Below are 25,137 nucleotides of genomic sequence, written 5' to 3' on the forward strand. Positions count from 1 at the left end.
TTTTTAGGATGTTATGTTCCCACTTGTCTTCATTAGGAAATTAAAAGCTTAAGAGAAAGCATAAGCAAAGAATAGTCATTAACTTTGTTCAGGGGGTGTTAACCAATTTTCTCATTTCATTCCTCTGTGGCAGTGAGCCTAAATTCACAATAATCCAAAGGAGACCTGCCTCCACATGCCTTTCCCCTGCCCTGAGTTCCCTGGAACAGCTGTTCCCTGTGTGTTGTCTGCTGCTGTTTGGTGGTGGCACTAGCCCAAACCCAGTGTTTTGGCATGTCCTGCATCTCATTCTTTGGGATTGCTGCCAGAAGCTCTTTCCTAAGATATGCAAATCAAATTATTTATATTTTAATGTTTATAGCTTTGCAGAGGTGGAAATGAATGAAGCAAAGGATGTACTGCCCTACAGCTTTTCTATTTCCCCTGGCAAATGCTCAGATCTGCAGAGAAAAAATGTGTAGGGTCTAATGAAAGAGGTCACAAGAATCCTTAGAGTTTTAGGCAATGTAAACGTAGTTTGGACTGCAAATTAATTTTATTCGTAGCAGACAATGCTGTTAGTTCATCTGTGTGTAGGTACTACTTGCACAGCTTGGAAGACTCTTCCCAAAGAGGTGTAGACTGGTTTAGGTTTGGCTTCTTACAAGTCCCTTTAGCAGGAAAGCTGCAATCTAATTCAGCACTTTCTTGCTGCTTATGGAAGAACAAGCAGAAATTATTAAACTACTATATGTATACACACAAATGTAGTCACACAGTTGGAGGTGACATAATCTTGTGTACTCTGATGCAATGGTGTATACTCAAGACAGGAGTTTTCTCAGAGTTTTATGTTGGGCACAGTAAGGGAGAAGAGCTGAGAAGTTAAGAAAGTTCTGGGAAGGAATACATAGTTTTTTTTCCCCCTATAAACTGTTTTCAAAAGCTAATAGAAGTGAGTTTGTTTCTCAGTGTTTTTCTGCTATTAGAAATTATCTCAACAACAGCTTAGTAAGTGGAGAGTCATTGCGGCAGGGAGAGTGGGTGACCTCAGCAGGTCCAGAGGTGCAGCTTCTCTTGGACTGATTGTTCACTGGTATTTCAGTCCATTGTGCATTTTGTACTTGCATGAGAATTGGTCATAGGAATTGCTGTATGATACTTGAAAAGAAAATACTGTTACTGTTATCTTAATTTTTTCTTTTTCTTTTTAGGAATCACTAATGAAGAATGACTCTGCCAATTATAAAGACAGTTGACATTTATATTTTCCATAATAGATGTGTATCAGTGAAGTTACTTTCATATATATATAAAGAATACAGAAAAATGCAAGTCCCTTTGCCATAAGAAAAATGCGTCACCCAGCTTTCCTTTATGTAAAACATTATGAGCAGGTGGCAGGAAAAATACTCCCTTGTAGGAGAGTGTTTAGATTACCTCTAACTTTCCTTTGCATAAAGTGAGGAAAGAATAACAACAGTGACAGTCTAATGCATGATGAAATTTACTAAGCAGAATTTTATTTTTTTAGTTGTTGGAATTATAATTTATGTAGTTGATATTGGAGTGGATATCTGGGTAGCTAGTAAATATTTCTGTCAAGGACAATATTCTTGGAGTGTATCGATATTGTGTTTTAGGGGTCTTTCATCATTAATAACTCAGATATTCAGTTATGAGTGGTTTAAAGATGACTGGGAAGGTACTGATACTGGGAAGAAAAAATGGACTTTTCTAGTTCATCTCTTTCAATGTGGAATTTTTATAAGGTAAGGACAATTACAATTTTATTTTAAAATGAGAAATCATATTGCTGTAAGAAAGTTTATTAAAAAATGCTAAACATAGCTTCAGGCACAAGACCACTTCTGGTCTTAGCATTTATTGCTCCCAATAAGCAAATGGACTTTTTTACCTGGATAAAAGGGGTAAATTATGTCAGGTTTTGATGGAATACAACTCTTTACTTATTCGTTAATTTTACCTGTACGTAGTAATTTTTGTAATTCACAGCCTAACTCTAATTCATCAGCCTTTTGATAAAAATGCTTGCCTTACAGAGTAATACTGTGCTCACCCATAAATGTAAGTTTTAAAATGAATGTTTGGAAGATAATTTGTTTTGTTACACTAAGCAAGTGAGACAGCTGAAGTAACAGGTAATTTTTGAACCTGAGATTCTAACCGTATGTAGAAAAACCAAGAAGAGAAATGGACAGTGGAATATTAAGAATAGTTGCAGCAGTACTTCCTGCAGGGACTTAGTTAATGGTGACAGGAACCTTTGTTTGCTGAAAGGCACATGTCCAGGAATAGTGTAAGATACCATATGCCTAACATTCTGTGGTGGCTTTGCTATAAAATTATCATCATTATCATAATGGAGACAATTTCTGCCAAGATTTTACTCCCATTTTAAACCTGAATTGAAAGATGTTAGCAAAAATTCCTAAATTTTAATTATTTTGGGTATGTCACATGGAAGAAACATGAGTGAATGTAGACTCATCAGAGGCACTTAATAAAATACTTATTTAAAATGCCTTCTTTAACTTCCTGTACTAATCTATGGAAAGTGATAAAAGATATATTTATGCCTATATAAAAATTCTCTGCACATGTTTTATTCACTCAGTGTTATCATGGAAAGTGGAAACAAGGAAAGTGACAGAGCTTTTAGGTGTCACAATTAACTTTTGCCTCTCAATATTATTTTTCCTTTTGTTCGCCAGCTTTACTTTCCTGCTCCTCCTCTCCTTACAATCCTAAAGTTTTAGACTTCAAAGAGGAGTATTTACTGACAGGTTTAATTTTTCCGATGTCAAGTATTAGAAAAACTTAGAAATCATTTAACAAATATAATTTTGCCCTTTGCACTGAGAGTATTGTCAACTTGGCCACCAGTTCCTATTGCATAGATTATATTGTCTTCTATGCTGCTTCTTGCATCTGGAAAAAGTTTTCAAGTTTATATGTATAAATTACAAAGTTCTTTCAGCCACTCCTCAAAACTCAGCAGGGTGATAATGCATACTGTAAAGACTAAGCTGATAACAGCAATATGACATCTGTGCCTGTACCTTTGTAATCAACTATTATATACTTCCTATTATATGTTTTCTTAGGTGTATCCAGGTACAACTCCCTTCTGTCCTCTCTGTTAGTCACCTGATTTATCCAGTTAATTTAGACAATGAATCCCTCAGGTTTATCTCTACAGTCAATGGATAAAAATAGATTTTGTCAGGAGTTGGGTCATACTTTTTAAGGTGAGCTTCTCCAAAAGGTCATTTGGGGCAGAAACCTGTATTCTCCACTCACCACAGAGGAAAATAGGGGCCTAGCCAGTAAATACTGACTTGGCCAGTGAATTTAGGATGCCTGAAATTATGAGATGTCAAGACACCTTACAAAATTACCTTCCTTCATTTCTTCCTTCTCTCATATGTCTTGTACACCTCTTGCTCCATCTTTGATATAGGGATCTTCATTATGTTATGTTTGCACAGCACAATGGGAATATCTGGTTATGTTACCGTGTGACAAATAGTAAGTGACAAATATGGAAATCATATGTGGGTATACACTTATTTACACATAAATGTATATTGAAAGTAGAGAAAAAATTAAATTAAAATTATTTCATATTTAATGAGGATTTAGTTTACTTTAATTGAAAAAAATGTAGACCTGTAATAATATTTCATATGAAATGGGTCACAAAAATGTTAGAAGTGAGGACAGCAGCAAACGGTCAACATTAAGACAATAACACAGTCAGTCAATGTGGAAAAAGGGGACATTTCCCTGAGGCACCATAAGAATTCTGTAGTCCAGTGATGTGTAGCAGTTTGCAGCATCAGTCAAGAACACCCGCAGAAGACTAAATTTTAGCAGTTAATAACCTTCACTCCCAGAATTGAAGGCCATACAAGCAGCAGCCATTGTGATACTGGCAGCTGCTATTTTGTCTCTTCATGCTTAAAGGTAGGCTCAAGATGCCCTGCATCTTTGAAGAGGAGCAGATAAATGAGATTTTTTTTGCAAAGATGAATTTTAAATCCATGAAACATCAGAGTAAAAAGTGCTTTGTTGAATCTGGGGTTAATTAATAATAAGTTCTTAAAAGGCAGTGAGAAAAATTAAGTCAATATAGGTAATTTTCAGTTTATACTGGTACAGACTTAGAACCTGTTAAATCACACCCAAACCAATGTATCAAGTGAGGACTGAAGCTGGTAACATGTCTCTAGCAACTTAAGTGTGTAACAATAAGTTCCACAGGACAAAACAAATAGAAATGTATTTAAGATGCCAGGTCAGTGAGATACAGATGGACAGGTAAAAGAGCAAGGTTTGTAATGCTAGTTTAAGTGAGTTAGAAGTTGAATAATATCTGCCTGTTCACATTTTCTTAATATACATTTAGTCTCCTAAGTAGACTTTTGTTGCATCAGTTTCATGGACTTGGTCCCAGCCTTTTGATATATAGAAGATTAACGTGCAGCAGAGAATAATTTGCCTTTGATTAAGGATTTATACTGTGCTGCAGACTGTGTCTGCCTGACCAGAATTGAGAAGGGACAGTGATTGCTGCCAGGTCTCTCTCACCCCCTCCCTTCATGAATTTCTAAATGGCACCCAAATCTTTATCAGTGTAGTTTGATGAGATGAGATGTGGTGGAAAGTTCTCATTGGAAATCTGAAGGGAAGCACATGATGGGGAACCATGTGTTGTGGAAGCACTGGCAAGGCAGCTTGCCTATGACATTTGAAGGCTGTGAAGCTGTCAAACAAGAAAAACAAGTAGCTGTCACCTCTGTGAATTCCGAGTATGCTTGGAGAGCTGAGGCTTTCCTAATTTTACAGGAGACCAGGAGCAAAATTCACCCCTTAAGACATAACAATGAAAATACAGGAGTGTCAAGAACAGAGAGGCAGTGGAGCTGTGTTTCAGTGAGTGTTTAAAACAAGACTCCTATCATCTGTGTTCTCCACAAAGCAATCCTATAAAGGCAGAAACCCTTTTTAACCTATTATAGTGAACATAATATTTGGAAACATGATAATTCTTTCCTGTTCATATATGACAATTTCATTTGTAAAGAAACTGTGATTTTTGACTCTTGGCTTCCAAATAGCTTATATATACCTTGGATTAATGAAAAAAAGAAAAAATCCTCTGTAATGAATTTAGAGGGAGAAAAAGTAAATGGTAACACTGCATTTGTCTGTATTAATAACATACTACCCACAGCCATTTTGCCTTCAGTTTAAGATGTACCTCTATTTAAAATACATAACCAATCCAACTATTTTGATTAATGTATTTCTATGCCAGTTGAAGTAACTTTTAAAAATCCTTTTCTCAGTGATTAAAGATGGAAACACAGAACTTCTATAGCAATAGATATATTCTAGAAATATAGATTATAGGGGTATAATTATGATAGGTTCAGAGCAGGCAAGTGTTTAGGTGAGCTGTGGGCATGAGAAAAGACAATATTTTAGCCTGACCTACCCTTTGAGTACGAGTCAAAGTTTGCCCTTGGTTGTGAATGCAATGGTCCAATGTTAGGCCTAAAAGTTGGCTGTGGCCCCTTCCTAGAATGTCCAAATACTGCAGCTGAAGTGGGCAGATGGGAATGGGAATGTAAGCTCAAAATACTCTTAAAAATGAAAAAATTGCCACAGTGAACTACAATAAGTGACACAGGCATGTGAAGTTCAGGGAACTCCACCTTGCTTAATACATAGTCACAGAGCAATAAAAGTAAATGAGCTTTTCTAGAAAAAGACAATGTATTCTATGCAGTATTCACAGCCAGAACTGGACTAACTGAAAAAGCTACAACTAGTGACAAACACTATAGCCTACCATCTTATCACACTACAAACCTAATATAACATACTCTGTATAGAAGGAATATGTTTCCAAAAATTGACAAGTGATTTCAGGTGTCCATCTTCTTACAATATCTGATTCTTACCTTGTGTATCATCTGCCTTCTCAGCTGCAAGCTCAGCAGCTCAGACCTTGTTTCCACTTCTTGCTGTTTGGACAAACACAGAGTCTGGTGAATGAGTCCATGGACAACTAACAGATTGGTCTACCTAACTGTTTTTTATTGAGAACACTGCAAACTCTCCAGATGTTTACATCTCAGATGCAAAATCCAGAGGCTTTGGAATACTCATTATTTTATAAACTGAAAAAGCTATAGATGGTTTGCCAAACATTTCAATTCTTTACTTATGAGCAATTATTCAGAGAACAGTAAGATAAATACACAAAAACATAAAAGTAGAAAATAGTTCCCTTTGGGAGTAAGTAATGGATCTAGAGCCAGCTCACAGAATCAATGTATGGTCTGAATGGCAGGGCTGCAACCTATGAATCTCTGCAAGGAGAAGAGCAAAGGATCTTTGCCAAAGGCTCCTCAGTAGTAGTATAGCTGCTCCACACCTACTCCTGATGCTCCCAAGCTGCAATTCTCACTTATTTATTCAACATGCTTTAACTTATCTGGGAGAAAGTCATCATTCCTCTAGCAAGCACTTTACCCACGACCTGCAAATCCCAGCCCTCCCGCTTGTAGCTGCGGAAGAACCCCCTGATGCTGTCTCACCTGTGGTCAAAGGTGATGAAGGTGTTAAACTTTGAACACCTGCAGGAGCCAGAAATTCTTCCTGCCTCTCTTGGTAAGCGGCAGGGAACTGTGCTGCAGTGTCATACCGGGATGAGGTCTGGATGTCTAATGATCTGCTGCCCCCTGTTCCCTATGTAGCGGAAATGCAACCACACGGGTTTCGTGCCGTCCGTACTGTCTGTGGTCGATTTGTGGAAGATCAGGGAATCTGGAACCTGTGCCACTTCAGCATGAATCTTGAAATCATCTCAGTTGCAGCCTTAAGGAATGGAAGTAGGAGACAGGCTAAGGCACAGGACCTTGCTTTATGAGCCTGAACGTTCACAGGCTTGTACAGCTGTCTAAGATAATCAAGTGATGGTTTGTGGTGCTCTGCTTGATTTCTCAAGAAAATTGACCTGAAAAAATTATATAATCTTAATGATCCAGCTGAATAAATTTTTTTCGTTGAGGTGGAACACCTTTATAATACTAAATAATTGGGCTGAATAACAGTGAGTTTTCTTGGAAAAGGACTGCTTTTGCTGTCCTTGCCTGCCAGTTGTAGTCAAAATGGGTTCATTGGAGAAGAATACTGGCAGCTCAAGATATCTGGGAACTGAATAGACAGAAGTAGGCTTGAAAGTGATGTATGAAGGCTGTTATGCTCAAAATCCTGTTTATGAGCAAACACACAGGATTTATATACCTATAAAGTCAAGAACTTACTATTAGTATAAGTGAAATTGTCATCAGTATTTCATTCAGTACAGAATACTTGGTTATTACTGTTACCATATAAAATTACAGCTGTACCATACAAAAATCAACAGAAGTATAAAAAATTAGTCACCTGGTAAATTGGAAGAAATCACCATTTTTTCTGCATAAAATAGAAACTAAACCAAGTAAAACAAATTCACAGACAAATCAAGAAAACTTCAAACAGAGCAAGCTGGACAAACCTCAGTCCTGAGGCCTTGCAAAGCTTATGCCATGTTACTAGCAATGTCAGTGCCTGTGATGGTGCTGCAGAGTTGCAAGGCTTAGAAATAAGAACCTAAGAAAATAAAGCTTGTAATTTTTCAGACAAACTGTGTTCTGTTCCAGTAGTTGCACTGGTATCACTGATCATAAATTATTACCTGATATCACTGATACCTGATAGATATTGGACAAAATTTTATCTTAGTAGAAGGTGCTGGACTACATTCAAAGTTTAAATGTGAAGTGAGAATGGAATGGCAAAAATAATTATTAGGCTGTATCATTTTATTGAGTTGCACTTACAAAAATGCTGTGTAATCAAATCTCCTTTTTTTTTATTAGGTATTGGTTTGCTTTGAAGTATGGCTACCAAGCTGCATTTAAACAAAGCAGCAGAGGAGATGCACCAGAAACAGACCCTCCCAACTTCATTCAAAAACAAGCTGTTGATGTAGTGACTGATATTAACATGCTCAAGGTGTTCAAGACTTTTCTTGAGACCACACCACAGCTTTTTGTCCAGATTTACATCCTCATGGAACAGGAACATGGCAAAAATAATTTCTATCAATGTGAGTCTGCCTTTCTCTTTTTTTTTTTGCAGGTTGAATATCTCACCTAAAAAGAGGACTGCTGTGATTGGATAACATTCTAAACACACCTTGGAAAAGATACACTCCACTGTATTAGTCTGCATTTCATTAGAATTTCTCTCTAGTAGATGGCCCATTCTGCTAAATCCATGAGAAGGGAGATTTCAATTTAACAAATCATAGTATCTAATAGAAACACAATGATACATCACTTGAAAATAACTAATTGAATATAATTAGTATATTGTTTGCAGAGCAGTTTGTTTTGAGTGCTTCTGCTTACAGTTTCTTTTAAAACTGCTAACTGGTCATCCTGACATCAGCAACATATTTAGAACAACCCTGTGTGCTGTCACTACCATCATCCACATATTACAGATGAGGGACAGAGTCAGAAAACAAGTAAGGTTGTGTCAGCACTGTGGAATGCAATATAATGAAGAGATATTCATTCAACTCTCAGATGCAAGATAGCAGCTGTACCATTTTCAGCTCTAAAAATAGCAGCAGTAGTGGCAAGACTTTGAGTTACTCAGGGTTGCAATTTATCTAACCAAAGAAGATACCTGCACTGCTATCTAGTGTTCCTTTACAGTCCATGGACTCAATAGGTACTCAGACAAAATGGTTAGATGAACCTCATCTTGGGGCTGTTCAGCCTGCAGAAGAGGAGGCTCTGGGGAGCCCTTATAGTGGCCTTCCAATACCTAAAGGGGGCCTACATGAAAGATGGGGAGAAACTTTTCAGCAGAGAGGGTAGTGATAGGATAAAGGGCAATGGTTTTAAACTGAAAGAGGGTAGATTTAGGTTAGATATTAGGAAGAAATTCTTCACCACAAGGGTAGTAAGGCACTGGAATAGGTTGCCCAGGGAGGTTGTGGATGCTCTGATTCTATAATTCAATATGACCATGTGAAGGGTCAAGTCTTAGTTGTAGATTTCTACATCATGGACACACCAGAGTCTGTATCAGTCACTGAAACTTATGTATTTATGTGATATTTGCAACACTGGGAATTTCTAAGTCATCCGTGTATGGAGATGGCAGATATGATACTCAACTTAGGTGAGACTAATGGGCAGAATAACACAAGCATGCCAAACAGCATTAGATGCCTAGATTTAGCTAATTAAACTGAGCCCTAAAATTATGGTGATTTATTCAGGACCACAGAGGAAATATATAAAGAAAGTGTTAAGAGAACACTGAACTTTCCCAAAAGTTCATTCAGAAATTGTAATGTAAAATAAGTATATTTTTTGGGGGGGTTAACATTTATCCCTGTGTTTTGTTTAGATGCTGCTATTATTATGTCTTTTTTTGGTATCTCCATTTCAATGGTTGATTATCAGATATCACTACGAAAATCTCTACCTGATAAAGAAGAATTTCATGTGCTTCCCAAGTTAGTATATCTCTTCTATAAACTGCTTACCACTACTTCTTGGATAATCAGTATTTCACTGATCACTCTACTAAATGTTAGAAGTTCTGTAATTCTGCTGATACTTCTTTGGATCTGTGGCTTCATCTGGACTTTAAAACAACATACAACATTTTGCAAATCTAAGAAGATGGAATATCTGTACAGAACTGTTGTTGGGATAATTCTAATTTTTACCTTTTTCAACATAAAGGGAGGAAAAACAAAAGTTTGCATTTCTATTTATTATGCTACTCATACTGTTGTAACACTAGGTATTTTGTTTGTATATATGTTTTGGAAAACTTCCATTATCAAGGAAATACATTTCACAATTGTGAGCATCGTAACTGTTCTTAGTCTGCTGTTAGGTATTATTTTTCTTGTTCTTTATTATAAGCATTTTCACCCCACTGTTTATTGCAGATCACAGATACATTCAGATGGAGTTGATGGACGGGAAGGACAAAAAGATATAGTGGAAATTAATAAATTTCAAAATTTCATAAAGCAATGAACAGTATAGATTTTTTGGTGAGAACTTAAAAGCAAATACTTGCTGGACAGTTTGGCTCTCTGGCATTGTTTTTCTTGTATCATCTCTGAGTACCACATAATGGAGCAGAGTTACTAGCTCTAAATAACTATTGTTTTCTGTGATGCTGTACAAAGTCTTTATAGCACAAATATTTCTCTTGTGCTGGTCAAAGTTGCTTTTGAAAAAGAAGCAATTTAATCTATCCACCCAACAAACCCACTGTTTTCATTTTTAGCAATGCAAATAAAACACAGGAAAAAGGAAAGTTAACCAAATGAAAGCTAGCATTAAAACCATATTCTATTAATTTAATTTAATCTTGTTAAAAACAAGGCTTGCTTTTCTTCTCTTGCAGGAAGGAAAGAGGAGTGCGTTTGAAATAACTGGGGGCAGTGATCAGTTATCTCTGCCTGCTTCTCCTCATTAGTGAAGGAGCTGGAGTCTTTGGATGAGCGTAGCTACAAATTGTACTGCCTTCTCCCTAAATATCCCCTGAGGAAGAATGGCATTGATTTATGGCTCAATCACTGTCTTGTCACAGGAAATTTGCAGAGATATTTTAAAGCATTGTATTTTCTAGGTGTTTTAATGACTCCTTTATTGGTTTTGTTCTAGTAAACTTTCACACAAACTTCTGTGTTTAGGGGTGATGCTAGCTTGTTGTTCTGGATAATAAAAGGATCCTGATTTATGGATGGCAACTGGAGTCTTGCATATAAAGGAAGAACTGTCTTCCTCGAAGCTTTCCTCTCCTTTAACGTCTAAGATGTAATATTTTAAATGCTGATTTCCACGGAAATAGGGGGCTATACAAGGTATGCCATGGTGCTGCTTTGTTTGTCACTGCAGAAGAGAAAAGTAACTGTTCTGATGCACTGCACCCACAGGGCCTGGGAAATGCTGGAATAGCCAGCTTGCTCATCAAGCATTTTATTGGCAGAAGGTAAAGTGAAATTAGACAACATTTCAGTCCTATGTTCAATTGATGAATCAACAGCACAGGAAATAAGATGGATAGCCACAGCTTCTTCAGAAATAAAATCTAAGGGAAAGTCTTTCAGAGCATCTGGGTTTTAAATCTAAATTATGAAAACTAGGGCTTTTTCTCCTCTCCTTTCCTCTTGCAATAATTCACATTTGCATAGTAGCCACAGGCAAATGGAATAAACAGTATTTGAGATAAGAGACTAGAGATAGGAAAATCTGATAAACTTTGCCAGGAAGCAAATCTGTTAGCGTTATTGATTCACAGCAAACATCCCTGAGACTTTGGCAGAGGGGCTGATGCTTTGGTTGATAATTAGGATGCTGAAGAGCTCTGTCTTGTGCCTTTTGTGTCAAGTGGACTGCAGGCTGCCTTTTTCTTGTTACCCTTCCAGCCTTAGCACAGCTCAGGGAAGTTTCAAAATGTGTTTCTTTCCTGTTATAGTTTCATAATTGTCTTTACCAGGCCAGCCACTTGCATCATATGAATCCTATTCTAGCAAAGTAATTTCTAGGTGCATAGCTTGGACTGAATGGTCTGACTTTCTGAGGATACACATGAAAAATTAGCATGGTAAGAAGAATTTACTTCTAAAATTCCTTATTTTCACTTAGAGGTAACTGGAATGTGAGTCCAGAAGTTAAGACATAAAAAAGCACAATCAAGGAGACTTAGCAATAGTTTTTCTCTAAAATAAATCTAAACCACTACCTTCACTTCTTTCTCCTCTGGAAAAGAGATTTGTTTGCCCTGGAAAGCTGCTTAGGTAAGAGAAAAAGCTCAAGGCTCTATCCTGCTTCATTGACCACAATTGCCCTAAGATCTGCCTCCCTTACCTCCAGAGTATTTCTTACTAGTAATGGTGCCTTTGGCAGCAAAATGCTTGCCTGTTTTTAAGCTGAATGTACCCTGATTTGGCTATGAAAAAATAGGATCCTAAATAGTGAAGACTATCCCTATATTACTTCCCACACTTTTATTGTTTGTTCATCTGAAATCCTGAGAAGAGACTAGGATAAGGTAGGGTTGAAAGGGGAGAATATTATCTCTATCTTGCAGAAAATTATAAACTTTTATGTAACCTTTAACTGGAAAAAACCCTCAAACTTTCTACATTATCTGAGAAGATGATCTGTGGGGAAATATGAGCTTCTTGGAAGTCCTACTGTGGGAGTTTCAGCCCTGGAGCCTCCAGGTTATCTGCCTGCTTTCAGATGCCAGAAATCTGGAGCCTGATTTGCTCTGGAAGATGGTTAGTTTGTGGTGAAACAAAATAAATTTCTCTTGGATATTTATTTTTTTTTTCCTTTCAGTGAATGGACAAATTTCAAATAAAATTACTTCATTGTCATCTCTCTGGCCAACTCCTAACACTCATTTTCTTTCATGGGAGAAAAGCTGAATGTTGTGCTGCCTTCTGTTGTTCTCCTTAGGTCTCCTTGTTCCCTCTTTTGTGCCACTGAGAGGAATGCTATATTGAAGTTCAATTGGTAAGGAAGGCATCTGTGTGGCTATTTATATAATGCTAATACAAACACACACCAAAGCCAATGACTTACGTCTCAATCTGCATTGTAAGTCCTAGTGAATATAAATTTAGCCATATCCTTAAACTGGGAAATCATGCAGATTCTTTTGATAAAGCTTGAACAGATAGTCAGTGTCCTGCCACAAGTACTGTAAATGTCTCCATTTTGCTGTTGTCAGTCAGAGGGCATCAAGAATTGGGAATTTCTGTTAGATGGTCACCTGGAAATGTTTTAAAATTTATTTTCAACTTTAACATCCTCCCTTTCTTTCTGACCTTGAGTTCAAGTTTTTCATTTGATTCCCTTCATTTTAATGATTTTGAAAATGGCTTCAAATTAATGTCGTCATTCTAGGTCAGAATCACTGTAGCAGGGAGGACAGGGAAGCACGTAAATTGATTCTAGACACATTTCATATCCTCACTGACCACTTCAGACACATCAAACAAGGCTCCACTTCACATAGGTGTGAAGCTCAAACAGTAGACTTCATACCCTTTCTGTTCCCCAACTACTCTTAAAATTCAGCTGCCACTCAGTTCATGCATTCTGCCTGACCGTGTCATTTTAATCTAACAGAAAATTGAAAACAAATGTTTTTTTTTTTTTCCTTTTTTTATTAAGTATGTCCATTACATCTTACAAGAGGTATTTTAATGAGTTAAATAAAAATAATAAACAATTTCTTTTGTCTTCTGTTTTGACTACTGTCAGACCCAGGTAAGAGGGACAACATTCAACAGAATTGTTTTAATTATCCTAATATTCAATGTGCCATTTGATGGCATTGGTGAGCTCACCTGATGTACCACAGATAGCACAGATTTATGAAGCCATAATTGGGTTTCCAATAAACATTTGTCAAAATAATGTATTCATTCAAACCAAAGCCTTCTTTATTTATTCATATAAAAGAGCACTTAACTTTCAACAAAGAATTGCCTGCCATCAAAAACACTCCATAAACAGGGGAAATTTATGAAGACACAGTGCCAGAGGGTGATCGGCGGAAGACTAAAGTTCAATTTAACCCTTCAGAGTACTGAGTTCCACCTCTTTCTTGTTACTGGTACTAATCACATTTCTTTCTAAAAGCCCCAAGCCCAAACATTAACCTTTGTATTTTTATACCTTAAAGCACCAGGTCTTTTTTCTACCACGGAGTCTTGCATCTCAAAGTTGGTTTCAAAACAAAGATTGCTCATTTTTATTATGCAGTGCAGAAGCATGGACAAAGGTCAAACACAGCTGGTTTTAGGCTTACCTACATTCTGCCACAATTTCCACCATGTTTATATTTAAAAAAAAAAAAAAAGAAAGAAAGGTACGCTTTGAGAAGTTAAACAACTTATCTTGTCTGAACCTGAGGCAATGTGTGCACTTGTCATTCATTCTAGCTGAAGAATTTTCCTGTACTACTTCTTTGTGATCTTCTCTACTTCCTAGCACTTCAGTTTCATTTTGTAGAATTCAAAAGAAGAATAGCAAAGTAGACAGGCTGTACAATCAGTATTTGAATGGAATGCAGATGACCCCTTGGAATCCATCTTCACAAAAAAAATATTCACTTTTTAGCTTCAATTAGTTAACATACAACAAATACAAGTAAGTCACGCTGGAGATGCCTGCTATAAGACTCTTACATTCATTAGCTTAGTAAAATGTAGACCTTAATGGTGCAGAGAGTGATTCTTTGTCCTGGTATAAGCTAGGATGAAGCCACTTTTCCTCTTACTGATTTCTTTTTCCTACAGTAAGCTTTCTTTTAACTAGTAGCAGAGTGTTCCAGATAGGACTGATAACAACGCTGGAATGTTTGTTACTGCCAGGACTTCAAGGTCTCTGACCCCCCCATAGGAGGCTGAGTTAGTCAGACAGCAAAATTGGCCAGAGATATTCTATTCCGTGTAGCTACGTGAGCTCAGGGGAAGGTCAGAGATCACAGAAGACAACTTCCTTCCTGCTTCTTCTTCCCTTCTCTTCTGTCCATGTCCAGTGTCCAGGGAGGACTCCATCCATCCATCACCATCGACCCCCAGGCTCGAGCTCTCCTGACCCTCATCACTCTGCTCTCTCTGGCAGCTCCGGGATTTTTTGAGACTGTTCCAGCTGAGTGGAGTGCTGGGCGAGTTGCTGGGGGTGGGTGGGGGGGCAAAAGGGGTTTTGCACATTCCTGAACAGATTTGTATATAATTGTAGGTATTTTCTTTTATCATTAGTGTTTAATTAAAGCTGTGTAGTTCAGTTTTCAATCCAGTAAATTCTTTCTCTTTTTCTCTCTCTCCTCCCCTACTTGGGCAGGAGGGGTTTGAGAGCATCATTGTTGATTCTGAGTCAGACTTTCTTCAAACTTATCTCAGCCTTCTAACACCTATTGAATCTACAAACTCCGCTGGCCTTCCTAAAATTGTATGTTGGTTTCCATATATATTTCTATTTTTAGCATACTATTTCTTTTCTGGTAGTGAACACAGCTGTAAATAACAGAGCAGAATGAGGAAGAATAGGGAACTTTTCAAATGCACATTCATGCCTCAATAGCTGTAGTCTGATTTTGTTAATTTCAATGCAAAATCTTCATTACCATCATTTCTATTAATGTTGCTTCTATCGACACTTTGTTCAGGTGTTTAGGATGAAAATACTTAGAGGAATATACATCTGTTGCAACTGGAATGCAACAAAAGGTTGGTGTCAAAGTTCTGTCATCCTTTGTCTGCTCAGGACTTAAAAGTGATCTTGAGTCACTCCAATTAAGCACAAGTATTTTGTAATGAGAGTCTACAAACACCTTGGAAAAGAGATGGTTGCCCATTTTTTCTGTGGGGAGGACGTAAACTGCTGAAAATTAAGGGCTAAATGTCCCTGCATAGTTAGTAGCTGTGCTGAGAAAATAAATGACAATGCTACATCTTTGAAAGTCGCTTGCAAAGATGACAAGGATGGCAGATTGGATAGGTGCAATGCAACCTGTTGTTTTTCATCTATTTTTCACATAGCATACTCCACATATTTGGCCAAACTTGAAGTGTGTTATAGTGCAGTAGAGCAGAAGAGGACCTCAAACATAGTTTTGTAGTTTGTCCTGCAGCAGGACCACTGGGCTTGTGCCACTCTTGGCAGAAGTTTTCTAATTGGTTCTGAAAAACACAATGATCTACACAGTCTTGTCAGTCAGAAGACTTTTGTGTCCATCTCTTTACTGCAGTCTGAGCCTCTTGTTGTTCTCCTTGTATTGCAGAGCAGCTGTTTTCCTTCTTCTCTGAAACAGCATTTTACATATTTGAAGATCATTATCATGTTCTCAGACTTCTTTGAGTGTCAAATGCATGAACCCAGTTAATAATGTATATCTTGTCTTCTAGACTGACGATCTTTCCTGCTGCTTTCTCTTCCAGTTCACCATGAGCTCCTAGAAACGCAAGACCAATATCTTTATGCAGTACTGTAGCTACTACTGAGTGTATCAGATGGATTATGTATTATGTCCATAGGCTATAATCCTATATCACAATTGCAGTTTTTGTCTTTTTTTTAATGACATTTTGTATTTCAGTGACTCATGTTCAATGCACTATAGAACAAATATTTCTGTGCAGAAGCACTGTCTTATCTGTTCTTTCCCCTTTGGGTGTTTGGTTTTCACCATAAGATGATGTTCAGCTCCTGCCTTCTTTCAGGCCTGGCCTCCTTCAGACATTTGTTTCTGTGAATCTTCAGTCCATGGTGTAGAAAACAGCTTATCCTCTTCAAAGACAAATGTTTCATCATCAGAATTTGGCTGTGTGTTCACATAAATGTTTGAGAAACTTCAGGAAAAGACCACTGGCTTTTAATAATTCTGCTATGCCTATATTTGGGTTTTTCCAAACTATGTTCTTCATGGAGATGTGCATCTTTAGGGAATATTGCATTATTCAACTGGGAGAAGAAATGCATTTACTTGGTTGAACTTGTGCCGGGGTGGGGGTACATGCCATGATGGAGACTGTGTGCTGTTGACAGGTCTGTAAACCATCAGGTCTTTGTTATACTGTTTGAACTGGATAAAAAGGCAGAGTGAGAAGAAAATATTTTTGTAATCTGGGCTCCAGAAAAGGGTGTCATACAATAGATATAACAACACAGAAAGATTACATACTACAGGTCTCTTCCAAGCTGTTTTGGGCAGTGTTTTTCCAGGCTATAGTAATTCCTAAACTTAGATTTAAAAGGCTAAGTCTTAGTCACCTGTCAGCTGCTTTTGTCAGCACTCCGAAGCAGCAAAACAACACCTCATACAGCTCTGTGCTGCTTCAACACAGTCATACAGTGTGACTTTGACACAGTGTGGCAGTACTATCTGAGTTGTACTGCGTACTCTTACTTATAGGTTGGTATTTATCTCATGTGGAAAATAAATTCAAATTGGATGTTAAGTTGTATAGAGTCCTCTGCAATCAATGGAGAAAATAAAATGACAGGACTGTCATCCTGTCTACCCTGCCACCTGTTCAGGACATGATGGATCTTACTTTAGAGGTGCCTTTCCCATTGACTAAAGAAGGAACATCAACAAGTTGCAGTTTAGGTAGCTAAAATTAGGTAACAGAACTGATCCTTTGCATAGTAATTCTACCACATGTAGCAGAACCCCAGTAAACTATCAGTAAGAATCTTTCTTCAGATTGTCTATACAGGGAGCACAGGGATATTAGTTGGCTACTTCAACTGCTGAAAAGCTAAAAACTGAATGGTGGGAATGCACTTTCTTTCTCCTGTAGACATAGACTTCTCTGAGATGGTGAGACCCTTTGAATCTAATTTGCTTCTTCTGCATAATGGCTTATATTTAGCATTTCTGACTGCCTTTTTAAAGCCTCTGTGCCATTTCTGAACAGCATGGTGAAATAAGTAACCTTCCTCTGAACTTAGTATCAGTGTCTTCAGTGTAGTAAGCAGCCATCTCAAGTACTTCAAAGTTAAAAGCATATCAACTTGTATTAGGTTTTGCTTAGGTGCAAACTGCTGATATGAGCCTATAATGTTTTCTCACTTGAGAAAGTTGAAGGAACTTACTCCTGCTGAATTCTCCCTGGGTTCTACAGCATAGCACTGACAACATGATCTTAACTGAGCATGACCTTATAGCCTGCAAAGCTGAATGGCAGAGTTACATAAACACAGGGGAAAACAGGCAAGGCCACATAACATGGTAGAAGAACTTTATAAACAACTTCTTAAATGACATTGTCAGATTTTGCATACGTTAATGAGCTTGCACTTTGGCAAACAGACATCATTATCAACTTTTGAAAAAAGCATAATATAAACAAAGTTGTTTTTCAAGTTGCATGTCTATTTCTACTGTGTTCTGTAGAACAGTCTGGGGAATTTTGTAAAGAGAAATAAGGATGGCAGTTTCAAACAAGATTGTGTTAAAAAACAGACTATAAAATTATAATTGGTGATTTAATGTCTATAATTGTAATCAGACTTGAACAACAATTGTAGCTAATAATAACTAATTTATGCCTTTCTTGGAAAAAGAAGAAATAAAACCCCCCAAGCCCTTCTCTCACTTACATTCTCCCAGCCCAAGAAATAATGTTTACGTGCATGTATTTAGAAATATAATTAAAGCAGCTGGGTGTGGCATCTTCAGTCAGAAAGAAAAACAACACTAAAGTGTTTTGGTTTTGTTTTTGTTTTTTGCTAATGAGGGATTGTGCATAGGAGAATAGAAATTAATAACTTGCAGGCCTTGTCACGGGCAATTACTCTTTCACCCCACCAAAATGGGCTGGACCTCTGAGGCTCAGCAGTTACCAAACTCGACATGTAAGATGGGTGTTTGTTTGCGGGTTAATGGCTACTTATGCTTGGGTGTTTTGAGAAAGGACACAGTGAGTCTTCAGCTCAGCCACTTAGGAAGAAAGCAACAGAATCCCGCTACAATACTGTCTCCCACTTCCATTTTCCATTTTTCAATAAAATGTGCAAATGGGTGACTGTCAAACCAACAATATTGTGTCAGTGGTATCTTACGTGTGTGTGTGAGACAGTCATACACTGAGCCAAGAATTCTGCATGATTTAAGCTCTTCACCTGAATTTTTGTTTTAAAACCCAGTTTTCTCTGCAGTAGATTAGGCAGAATCTGTGGTTACTGATACAGTTTATTGTAGCTGAACTCAGGAATCTGATGGTTGTTGATCAGCGAAATAAATTGATCAATTCAATATGGCGCCATGATAAAAAAAAGAAATCCAACCAAACAAAAAAATCCCCTTTCATAAATTTTAGGAGCCTGGATTCTCTTACTGCCTCCTGAGCTCTAGAAGCAGGTTCCCAGCAAGTGCAATTCACCATTACCCTAGCATCTGGCACCCAAAGCACATATTTTTTTCTTCATATGTCAGTGTCCCATTCACAAGTTATGATGCCATGCAGCCTCCCCTCTGTTTGCAGATGAGGAATATTATATAGTTCTCCTTTTTCTACACCAGAGGCTTTGCAACACCTTTCTCAGGAACGTTTTTTCCATGTCTTTTCCACTTTTCCATCCTTCCTATCTAAGGTACTCTGTCGATCTCCCATTTCAGACATTTTACTGCTTCTGTGCGCTCCTCATTTTCCCAGGTCTTGTCCTGTTCCTTCATGCTTTTACATGCTTTCTCAGTCCTCTGGTGCCTACACCAATGTCAGTGCTGTACTTGTAGCCCTGACAAAATTATGTTACTCACTGTGATTTCTTCTCTTTCTGTCCCTCTGTCTCACAGCTGGGACACAGCTGAAGTGGGAAGGGACCTCCAGAGGTCCAAGCCTCCTGCTCAAGCAGAGCCTGCTAGAGCCAGCTGGGGTGCTAGTAAGATGAGATAAGAAGACATACTATGTTGGAACTTGCTAGTTAGTTCTGCTGACCATTCTTTGATCTATAATCAATTGCAAATGTGTTTGAATTAGTGGCTTATCTGAACAGATGCAAAGGTCATCATTTGCTCTTCCAAATTCTTTCATATCCATCCAAATTTCCCCCAGCTGAAAGGGATTGTCCTCTGTCATCTGAACTTCTGGAAACAGTCAGCCTCAACATTCAGAAGTTAGCATACTACATCTGGACAGACAGAAGTGGCTTCAAGTAATCTGCAGGTCAACAAACAAGACAAAAATAAGAACATTAAAAAACCTCTCAATTTGACAGTGATAATCTTGAAAGGGTACTGGCAATAAATGGAGATATTTTCAGACAGCAACATGGCTTCAAAGTCAAGAACATTGCTGTATGTTGCAGCTATAACAGAACAGCATTTGGAAAATTTCTCTAACTATAGAAAAGCAGAAACTGAAAGATTTTGGAAAAAAATAAATCATTCTTATCACATAATATCTTGAATAACCAGTGAAAATGAGGCAAGAAACACAATTTCTGTCTATATTTCATTATTGTTGGAGGTTCTCACATGATAAACATAATTCTAGTTCGGAATTTAACACTGTCTCCCACAGCATCCTCACAGCTAAACTGAGGAACTGTGGTCTGGATGGTCGGGTAGTGAGGTGGATTGTGAAATGGCTGAAGGAAAGAAGTCAAAGAGTTGTGGTCAATGGGACAGAGTCTAGCTGGAGGCCTGTATCTAGTGGAGTCCCTCAGGGGTCGGTACTGGGACCAGGACTATTCAATATATTCATCAACATCCTGGATGAGGGAACAGACTGCAATGTCAACAAGTTTGCTTCACAAAACCTGAAGGAATGGCTGACACACCAAAAGGCTGTGCTGTCATTCAGCAAGACCTGGACAGGCAGGAGAGTTGGGCGGGGAGAAACTTAATGAAATACAACAAGGGCAAGTGTAGAGTCTTGCATCTGGAAAAGAACAACCCCATGCACCAGTACAGGTCGGGGGCTGACCTGCTGGAGAGCAATGTAGGACAAAGGGACCTGGGGGTCCTGGTGGACAGGAGGATGACCATGAGCCAGCAATGTGCCCTTGTAGTCAAGAAGGCCAGTGGCATCCTGGGGTGTATTAGAAAGGGTGTGGTTGGTAGGTCGAGAGAGGTTCTTCTTCCCCTCTATTCTGCCCTGGTGAGGCTACATCTGGAATATTGTGTCCAGTTCTGGGGCCCCCAGTTCAAGAAGGACAGGGAACTGCTTGAAAGAGTCCAGTGCAGAGGCACAAAGGTGATAAAGGGAGTGGAACATCTCCCTTATGAGGAAAGACTGAGGGAGCTGGGTCTCTTTAGCTTGGAGAAGAGGAGACTGAGGGGCAACCTTGTTAATATTTATGAATATGTAAAGAGTGAGTGTCAGGAGGACAGAGCCAGGCTCTTCTCAGTGATGTCCCGTGACAGGACAAGTGGCAATGGGTACAAGCTGGAGCATAGCAGGTTCCATGTAAATATAAGGAAAACATTTTTCACTGTAAGGGTGACAGAGCACTGGAACAGGCTACCCAGAGGGGCTGTGGAGTCTCCTTTGGAGACATTCAAAACCTACCTGTACACATTACTGTGTGACCTGCTTTAGGCGATCTTACTCTGGCAGGGGGTTTGGACTAGATGATCATTTGAGGTCCCTTCCAACCCCTAACATTCTGTGATTCTGTGAAATCTGGGCTGGGAGAGCCTGAAAAAGGAAACATTCCATGAAAAGCCTCCAGGTCCTGAATAGCATTGCACCACACAAGCAGGCCACAGGACTTAGTGTTTCTAGGTAAAACTGGGAAACACAACATGGAACCAATTGCCAGAAAGAGCTGTAGCTTCTACAAGGCTCTCAACCTCCAAATATTAATAGAAAAGCCTCATGTAGTTGTCCTCATTTAGATGGTTTGTGAAAAATCTCAGCCTACATATTGTTCCAATATCACAAGACCCTTCCTAAGATTACTATCCTTCTAACTTCCTATAGAGAGAGGTTGAACAGTCACATCTTCATTGTTTCTGGATGTCCAGATGAGCTGCGGACTGCTGATGCTGTGAAGACAGGGGAATGGGGAGCAGCTCCAAGCCCCCTGCAAAGAAGGCATTAAGCAGAGAGCTGCCCAGTGAGCATGCTGGGCCTAGAGAGTTTGTTACTGTGGATATGGTGCTGTGTAAGAGTGAGTAGGGACCTCTGGGCTTCAGCCAAAATATCCCCACTGTGCTTCACTGATCCACGCAGATGGCCTGATTTGGGTCTTTAACTCCAGGACTCCAGAGTCTCTCCTATCTCTTCTTTTTAACTTACACGTATGTTCCTATAGTCTGGGTATTTATATCTGTATAATCTGAATTTCTTTCATCTGAAGTATTCTACCCATGTTACTCTAGGCAATACAGCTGACTGCAAAAAGAGCATCTCTGTTGGTGATGTCCTCTGGTGTAACAAAGAGAGCAAACATGATGCTAATAACAAGAAGCACCACAAAATATTCACAAATATAATGAAAACAGATGGTTGTTGCTGTACTATATTGTTTACTGTATAAGCAACCATAAGTGTGGGGGCTGCTTTTCATTTTCCTAATCCTTCTTTGACATCCTTGGTCTGTTATCTACCAACTAATCTACTCCATGTATAAACTATTAATCTGCAGTTCTAGCATTCATCATGCAGCTGATTGTCTTTATCTAGACACAATTTTCATTTGGAAAACTGTTTCCATTAGAAACACATTCTTAGCAGAATTACTGAAAAGACTTTGCAATCTTTCAAATAGCCACCAGGACATGCTAGGATGATTTCCTTGCGTGGTGATAATGTCCGAAGTTCAGTTTGTGAAGAAAGCACTCTCCATTTTGGAGGTTTAATTGCCTAAGAGATTATTAAAGAAAGGAATGTAACAGAGGGACAAAAACAATTTCACAGACTGAATTTTTGTAGCAACATTTTGTATCACTCCATTCTCCTCCCTACTCCCTCTCTAGCTGTCAAGGTTTTCTTTTTCCCTTGGTTTACAAGGATGGGAGGTTGACAATGCCAGGGGTAGAATTTCTCTTTTTATCTGCAAGAATTTACAGCATAGGCAATAGTATGTTTTCAACCTTCCCTGTCCTTTTTAAATCAGGCTCTTGATTTAACCAGTGTCAGCCTGAAAAAAAGTCAGGTAGCAGGAACTTGAACACTATAATTTTTTTAGAAAATTTGCCATGTGGAAAAAGTGGTATCAGTGTTACTTACATCAGCTAGTGTGGGATAAGGAAATTTTAGCTTCCTTTATTTTTGATTCTGTGGTTTAAGTGCCCCAGTTCCCCCCAATGAGAACTTCAGTGGAGCTAGCAAGTAACCAGAGAAGTTCTAGTGAGGCATTCAACTTATGGGCTTGAGCACCTCCATAGATAAGCAGTGAAGTTTAGGTACATAAATCCAGGCTGAGGATTTGGATTTACCTGGAGAAGTATAATTACCCTAGGATTCTGTAGGAACATACATAATCTCTGGATTATTAGAGAAGGCTATTTCAATCCTCTATTACCCAAGACCTGGTGCAAAAGATCAAAGGTTGATCCGTTCTTTGATTGAATGGGATAAAAATTTAAGTGATGGCAGTTGTTTAAAATTCCTTGAGTTACTGAGTAAATCACTTGCCTTTGTAGATGAACTGTAGGTCTGGCCTCTCCTTAAGTCAGAAGAGCTGCAGTTCAACTCCAAATGTGCTAACCTCAAATACTGTACACAGTTCTTACTTCCCCATCTCAGAAAAACAATGTAGTATGATTACAAGAGATACCTGTAGGGAGACAAACACTACCAAAGCTATTTCACAACTTTCACAGAAAAGAACAAATTATATAAGAAATGTTCAAAGTCAAGTGAAGTGGAAGGTGATACACTACAAGTCTACAGGTGCTATTGAAACAGAACAGGAAATAATCATTCACCATTTACTTATATGTAGTGACATAAGAAGAGGGCATCAAATAAAGCAGATGTGTCATTTTCAAAACAGAAGGAGAGACTTTTGTATTCTATTAAGTCTCTTGCCATAGATATAGTAGATGTCAAGAGACTGTGCAAGTTCACTCAGCCAATGGAGAGGGAACAAACAAAAAACAACAGAATAAAATTGTTTGAGGGATACTAAATACAGACAGAATTTTATCACAAGCTTGTCCCAATTCTTCACCACTGGTCTAAAAGGTTCTTGGCTACAGTCCAGTACAGCATGGGGGGTGGAAAAACAGGATCTGGAAATTGAGTATTGCCACTGGTAGTAGATTTTTCATATAATGGAGCTATTGGAATTTATCCTCCAGAATTGTTGATATGCTGTTAGTGTTGCAGTGTGACAGGAAACTGCATATGCAGAGATCCACATATTAATAAGCACCCAGGTCTAATTTGTTAATGACTACTCTGAAACTTCCAATAAGAATGGAAACACATTAGCTCCATTAAGGACAGATGAGTACCCACCTACCACATTGTCAGTGTAAAAATGACAAAACAAAACACAAATGGGAAACAGAGTGGTTTGAACGCTCAGTTCCAAGTGCTGAAACTAACTTTCTTGGTACCATATGAGGGAGAAAGAAATTAAACTGAGCAGCAGAGGAGCAATGATGACTATTCTTGCTCTCCCTAGAAAACAGGCCAAGACTGTAATTTTTTACATGTGCAACCAAGCCACAGTCCCACAGTACCCAAATGGGGCCCTGCTGCTGCTGCTGGCTTATGCTGACAGCCTCTAGCAAACCAAAGTAATGATTTAGGTTCAAAGTCCAGCCAGTCAGGAACACTGGGTGCAGGACCAGAAGGAAGCCTGCTGCACAGATCTGATGCTTGTCCAGGAGCTGCAACAAGACATAGGATTGAAGAGAATGCTGCCTACGTTACAGGTCCACTATCTATCCAGGTAAACCAGTTGACACACCAGGGCCAAACTTCAAGGGGGCTACTGACCCCCAGTAGAAGGTGTGGGTGGGTGTCTCAGGTGAGGCTGTTCAGGGCAATTAAAGACAATTTGTGCAGTCAGAGCCCTGGCAGAAGCAAGGCAAGGGCACCCAGCAGGAACCAGCTAAGCCAGTGCTTTTGGTTTGACAGCCTCCGGTCTGCACAGGAAAACAGAGGGAGATTTCTTGGTCTGACTGAAATCCCTGCCCATCTTGCAATTTTTATATGCTCAAAACAAGCAGGCTCTCTTTTAAACTTAGGAAAAAGTCAAGTTCTGTCCTACTGAGGTCAGTAGTAAAATTCCCATTGATTTCAGTGGGGTCAAGGCTTTACCTCACTGTTTCTTTTCTTCAGCTGCTGTTTTGAAGTCCAACATGGTAATAAAAATAATTAGAGGAAGTGCCACAGACTCTCTTTTTCCAAGCCTTTTCTGGACATTATGTGGATCCCTCCTATATCAGTGCATTTTATACTCCCTACTTTGACCCTTGTGTCAGGCTAATGGCTTTCTGATTAAAAGTCAGATAAACCTGCTCCAGAGAGCATCAATATCACTCCCCTTCGGCCAGAGGTCTTGGTCAGTGACATGAGCATGAAATATGCCTTTCCTGCTG

General features: G+C 38.7%; 1 protein-coding gene across 1 annotated transcript; it reads left to right on the forward strand.

The window, feature by feature from the left end:
- Window positions 1-1,476: 1,476 nt before the first annotated feature.
- On the forward strand, window positions 1,477-10,133 carry XKR9 (XK, Kell blood group complex subunit-related family, member 9). Its single transcript, XM_009995602.1, has 3 exons — window positions 1,477-1,751; window positions 7,941-8,170; window positions 9,490-10,133. The coding sequence occupies exons 1-3, from the start codon at window positions 1,477-1,479 to the stop codon at window positions 10,131-10,133; spliced, it is 1,149 nt and encodes a 382-aa protein (XP_009993904.1).
- The last annotated feature ends 15,004 nt before the right edge of the window (window positions 10,134-25,137 follow it).

The sequence above is a fragment of the Chaetura pelagica genome, unplaced genomic scaffold, assembly GCF_000747805.2.
Source record: "Chaetura pelagica isolate M959 unplaced genomic scaffold, ChaPel_1.0 scaffold83, whole genome shotgun sequence".
Taxonomy (NCBI): Eukaryota; Metazoa; Chordata; class Aves; order Apodiformes; family Apodidae; genus Chaetura; species Chaetura pelagica.

Coding starts and splice junctions, on each gene's coding strand:
- XKR9 (XM_009995602.1), top strand. CDS start 1,477: ATGATGAAATTTACTAAGCAGAATTTTATTTTTTTAGTTGTTGGAATT. Junction 1,752..7,940: donor CAATGTGGAATTTTTATAAG/GTAAGGACAATT, acceptor TTTTTTTATTAG/GTATTGGTTTGCTTTGAAGT. Junction 8,171..9,489: donor CAAAAATAATTTCTATCAAT/GTGAGTCTGCCT, acceptor TGTTTTGTTTAG/ATGCTGCTATTATTATGTCT.